Source organism: Fukomys damarensis, unplaced genomic scaffold (genome assembly GCF_012274545.1).
Source record: "Fukomys damarensis isolate Sample0158 unplaced genomic scaffold, DMR_v1.0_HiC HiC_scaffold_19, whole genome shotgun sequence".
Taxonomy (NCBI): domain Eukaryota; kingdom Metazoa; phylum Chordata; class Mammalia; order Rodentia; family Bathyergidae; genus Fukomys; species Fukomys damarensis.
In genome coordinates this window covers 8816835-8822441 of record NW_022900931.1, presented here as the reverse complement: position 1 = coordinate 8822441, position 5607 = coordinate 8816835, and the positions used below count along the sequence as shown (strand labels likewise).

The following is a 5607-nucleotide window of genomic DNA, read 5'->3' as shown; positions in this document are numbered from 1 at the left end:
AGAGAGAGAGAGAGAGAGAGAGAGAGAGAGAGAGAGAGAGAGAGGAAGAGAGGGAGGGAGGGAGGGAATATCATGGAGTCCTTAGGTTGAAAAGGATGAACAGTGAGGCAGTTACCTAAGTTGCTAGATTCTCCTTCTGCTTGCTCATCTGAGCTGGCTTCCTGGCACTTGCAACTGAAGAACTCTGAGTCAGACAGTTCTGAGTACCTACCCCAATGTTTGGCACACAGGAAGTACAAAAGTCATTGATAACTTGGCATGGTGGTGCATGCCTGTGATATCAGTACTAGGGAGGCTGAGGCAGGAGGATCACTGTGAGTTCAAGCCCAGCTTGAACCACATAGCAAGACCCTGTCTCACCAAACAACCCCAAAATAAAATATCACTGGTAGCTATTACTACCACTGCTAATAATCAGGAAGCGAGGGTTGAGTGATTCATAAAAGTGCGCGAACTTGTATGCATGCTTTTCTCCACTGCAAGAATTTCTTCGTTGTTCACACTTGTACTTTCCCCACAGCTTGGAACAAACCTTAGGAGAAAGGCAGTTTCTCTGTCACTGTTTCCTCTTTGTTCCTTTTGGAGCAGCTCCTCGGTGCAGTAGGAGGATGAGGGCAGGATGAATGTGTGACTGGCCTGTCTTTCATCTGCTGGTCTCTTCTCAGTGTTCTTCACTTCCCTGGGGGAAATTACAAGAACGTACAGGAAACACTAAAGTCCATGCGATCTTTACGGGCAAATATTTGCAAGTTCGTTCATGCATCTGCCAAGAACACTGGGCTGATACAGCTGATCACACGGCAGTGACTCAGTCACTGGTATCAGACCCCAGAAAGGGATAAAGATTCCCTGTACGTACAAACCGTAAATTCGGATCGCAGGGACAGGCAAGGAATCCAGAAACTCATGATCCAAGAGAAGGCTAAAGTCTGCAAGAGCTTTGAAGGCGAGCTAAGTTCACGTTGGAGTTCTGCCATGTGCTGTGTGACCCTGGGCAAATTGCTTAACCTCTCCATGCTCGTGTACTTGACATGGTGACCACAGAGCTTAGCTTTGTGGCGAGGACTGTCACCACAGGTCAAGTTTGTAGCACAGTGCCTGATATACAGGAAGCAAGGCTCTGTAATAGCAGCTGTTACAGGAGAAGGTTCCCAATGGAGGGGTTTGAAGCTCATGTGCACAATGGGAAAGCCTGATTGGATGATCTCTCCTTCAGCTGGCTCTTGAAATTTGAGTAGACGTTTCTTCATGAAGAAGCAGGTTAGGGGTATTCAAGCAGACAAAATAGCAACTAATGTGTATGCGGGTGAATGAAGATGTTGTCATACGCCCCCCTGGGCATGGTGTCACACCCAAGAGAGGGTGTGGTCCCAGTTACAGAGGAGGCTGAGGCAGGAGGATCACTAAGGTCCAGGGGTTTGAAACCAGCCTGGGCAACACAGTAATAGCCCGTTGTTTCAAGAAACAAACAAACAAAACCTACCCTGTCATCTACTTCTTCACCATAGGTAAAATGACTAGTATTTTAAAAACTAGCACTGGAGCCAGGAATGATGGCACACACAGGTAACCCTACCACTGTGGGAAGCTGAGGGAGGAGGATTACAAGTTGGAGCCTAGTCCAGGCAACTTAGTGAGACCCTGTTTCAAAAGTTTCAAAAAATATACTTTTAAAGGACTAGTGATGTAGCTTAGCATGAAGGCTTTGGTTCAATCCTCAGTGCAACAAAAACAAAACAGAACAAAGTACTAAACTTGGACTAAATCAACTATGATTCTAGCAATGGTGTCTTTTCCCAAATCAAAAGAAAAAATTGTTGAAAAAATAGTGTCACTTGTAGGGTCTTCCAACGCAACTTTTTCATAATCCTTTGGAACCTGTTTCTGCTTGCAGTTGAGGGGAAAATAAAACAAACAACCCAACAGGGAAAAACAAGCAGAGACCAGGCTCATGCCTACAATCCCAGTACTAGAGAGGCTGAGGCAGGACGATTATGAGTTTAAGGCCAGCCTGGGAAATTTACCAAGGACCTTGTATCAAAACAACAACAATAACAACAACAAAGCAGAGACATATTTTTTCCTTGCTATGATTGTAGAAAAACTCACTATGTTGCCTCAGGCTGGTATCCTGGGTTCAGGTGATCCTCCTGCCTCAGCCTCAGCTCTGACTGCAGGTGAACACCAATGCACCCAATTCATCATATTTCCTATATTTTATATCTTGTGATGCGAATCCTACACAGACTTCAACTCATACCTTCCACTGCTAGAGTCCTTAGCTTCTGTGACAGACTCCTACCGAGATGCGATTGATCACGGAGTTCTGATCAGTCAGCGCTCATCACACAGAGTTCTGCGGAGAACGCTGGAATTCTGCGTCCTCTGCCCCAGACACCCCACCGGCTCCTGTGCAGCACAGGCTGGGCTCCTCCCACAGTTGGAGCCGGCTGGCAGAACAGCTGCAGGAGGACGTTCCCTAACGAGTGGGGCTGCGCAAGTCCTCCCCAGCTGACAAGTTTCCAAGCACAGCGAGCGCCTCTTGCTGCTGGGCCCCTGTCCCCTCGCCAGCCAACTTTTCTGAGTGCTTCCTGTGAGCGAGACGCCCCTTGAACCCCGCCGCACTCGGTGAGGCAGGTACCCACGGTGTTCCTGTGTTACAGACGAGTTGCTCATGCCCAGCACAGGCTAAACAGTGGTGGACCTAAATCACACAGAAAGCAGAAGGGAGCCGGAGCGGGGACCTGTCTGTGCAAAGTCAAAATCCCAGCTCCTAACCCATGCTGCCACTGGGGAAACCAGGAATAATTGACGCCCACCTGTGAGTACTATTTCCCATGGCCTTGGTCACCTTTTGCTCTCTTATGGCCGTTATTTAAAAGACAAAACACCAACTTTCTATGTCGTATTAAATTTTTAAATATACATTAAAAAACTAGCTAAAGTAATACCATATATCATTATTTAGTTCCAGTAGTTATCAACATGAGGTCAGTCTTGATTCATGTATTACCCACTCTGCCCCCACCTCAAATGGATTATTTTATTTTTTTGAGTGGGTTTTTTTTTTTTTTAGACAGGATCTTGTTGTGTAGTCCAGGCTGGTTTTAAACTCATGGTGATTCTCCTGCCTCAGCCTTCCAAGTGCTGGGATTATAGGTGTGCACCACCACGTCCGACTCAAACTGGATTATTTCAAAGCAAATTCCAGACTTTATGTCATTTCATCCTTAAACATGTCAATATGTATGTCTTTAAACCAAGATTTATTGGAATTGGGGGTGTAACTCAGGGGTTTGATCCCTAATACCCCAAAAAAGCTTAAGAAATATTATATAACAAAAGCTATTATAATACTTTAAAAATAAAAGAAATTATTTAATATAAGCTAAAAGTCAACATTCAAATTTTCTCTATTATCTCAAACATCCTTTTATGGTGGGTCTGTTTAAGTCAGGATCTAGTGTTTTGACTGACATATCTCTTAGGTGTCTTCTAATGAATTACATTTCCTCCTTCTTTTATTTTCCCTGATTTTTGTGTGCTGAACAAAAATCAGATTATTCATCCTATAGAATTTCCCATTCAGATTGGCTGATTTGGCCGGGCGTGGTGGCGCACACCTGTAATCCCAGCACTCGGGAGGCTGAGGCAGGAGAATCGCTGTGAGTTCAAGACCAGCCTGGGCTACATAGTGAGTTCCAGCTCAGTCTCAACTACGTGGTGAGACCCTGTCTCAAAAAAACAAAAAACAACAACACCAAAAAAACCAGATTGGCCGATTGAACACAGGTGCAGTGTTAATGTGTCTTCTGCAGGTCCTGTAAACTGGCAGATGTGGATAGCCACCATTTATACAATTATTGAAGTCTAACCTAGATACCTAAAAGTGCACAGAGCCTATGTGTCAACACATTTTCGTGTACTGAGCACACTCTTGTAACCAGAACTAGCCGGAGTGTGGCTTAGCATTCCAAAAAGTCCAAGCCATAAAAAATAAAGAGCAAAGGACGCTGTTATAGATGAAACGAAACTAAAAAGATGAAACAACAAATATAATTTCTGACCCTTTATTGGATTCTGGCATGGCAAGTAAAGCCAATTAAACCCTTTGGCATCATTGGGGAAATTTGAATTTGGACAAAATACAAGGGAGAGGAAGAAAATGTGGCTATTTGGTAGTAAGGCAGTAATGGCAGGTGTTTTTCATTGTACGGTCCTCTCAACTCTTCCAAAAGATCTGAAAAACCTCTTCCTCTTTTTGATTTGGTTTTATTTAATTTTGTGTTTTGAGATAGTCTCACTATGTCATCCAGACTGGCCTCAGACTCACAGTGATCCTCCTGCCTCAGCCTCCCAAGTGCTGGGATTACAAGTGTGCACCACCATACCTGGCTAGAATTTCTAAATAAAACCATGATATGAAAAAATAGAAGGCACTGAAAAATGTTCATAATATCCTGGAACGTGGGGAAAAGGGTTTAAAGAACAGATTGATGGTATAAATCTACTATTTTTGTTTAATGATACAGATATATATCCAGGAAAAAAAGACTAGGAGAACTCATAGAAAAATATTGGTAATGTGTATCTGTCAGTCGTTCTTATGGTTTTCCAGGTTTTTTATTTGTTTTCATCGAGCAACACACACACACACACACACACACACACACACACACACAGAGGCACGTGTGGGATTAAACCCAGGCCCTTTGCACTGAGCTATATCTCCATTCCCTTTTAAATTGTTTTTATTTTGAGATAGGGTCTTGCTAAATTGCTAAATTACTCAAGGTGGGCTTGAACTTGCAATTCTCTTGCCTCAGCCTCCCAGGGTGCTGGGATTATAGGCATGAGCCACCATGCCTAGGTGAACATACAACTTTGCTGTTGTTGGTGGTGTTGCTGTTGTTGTTGTTGCTTTGTACCAAGAATCAAATTCAGGGTCTTGAGCTTGCCAGGCAGGTGCTGTGGCACCGAGCTACATCCCCAGCCCCAATAACCTTTTTTGAAGTTAGAAAACAAATATCTTTTCCTTTTTTGGTGTGGGGGATTCTAATCCAGAGCCTCATGCCTGCTAGCCATGCGCTCTACCACTGAGCTACTCTTCTGGTACCACTTAAAAAATAACGTTTTAAAGAACAGAGCTGGTCTCTGAGGAGTTTCCTTGCTGAGCACAAGACCGTGGACAGTGGTTACGAGGCCCACCCTCCCCTATTAAATTTACAGTGACCACGCGAGCGCCCCTCCTGTACCTCAGGAAGTGGTGGTGCAGCTCCTTTAGGTGACTGTCAAAATAATCCCACTCGCTGCAGTGGAGCCGGTTCAGCTGCTCGAGCTGGTCCCTGCGCTCCTTCATGTTGCTCAGGGCCAGGCTGATGACCTCAGTGTAGGTCGGGGTGGATTCAGTGCTTCCCAAGGTCAAGGAGAATCCACGCTTGGGGCTGTGCGGACCCCACCTTATCATCAGCCTGAGCCTAGTGGGGGGGGGGTGGCACGGTCCGGGGATGCCCTGAGTTTCTGTGTGAGTCCTGTGTGCGGAGCGGGGGGCAGCCCCTGCTATTGGCCATGGCCTGTTTGCTGCAGCCTGGTGGGTCCCCACCTCTA

The 5607-nt window shown here is 45.2% G+C and overlaps 1 protein-coding gene across 2 annotated transcripts in view; it reads right to left on the bottom strand.

Moving 5' to 3' along the window:
* Positions 1-5607, bottom strand: part of Fam227a (family with sequence similarity 227 member A) — a 51073-nt gene that overhangs the window by 9716 nt on the left and 35750 nt on the right. For both annotated transcript variants that reach the window (XM_019205952.2, XM_010612889.3), the window contains 2 exons: positions 5256-5408; positions 533-679 (listed from right to left, as the gene is read on the bottom strand). In XM_019205952.2, coding sequence (XP_019061497.2) covers positions 533-679; positions 5256-5408 — 300 coding nt within the window. The remainder of the gene's footprint in view (positions 1-532; positions 680-5255; positions 5409-5607) is intronic.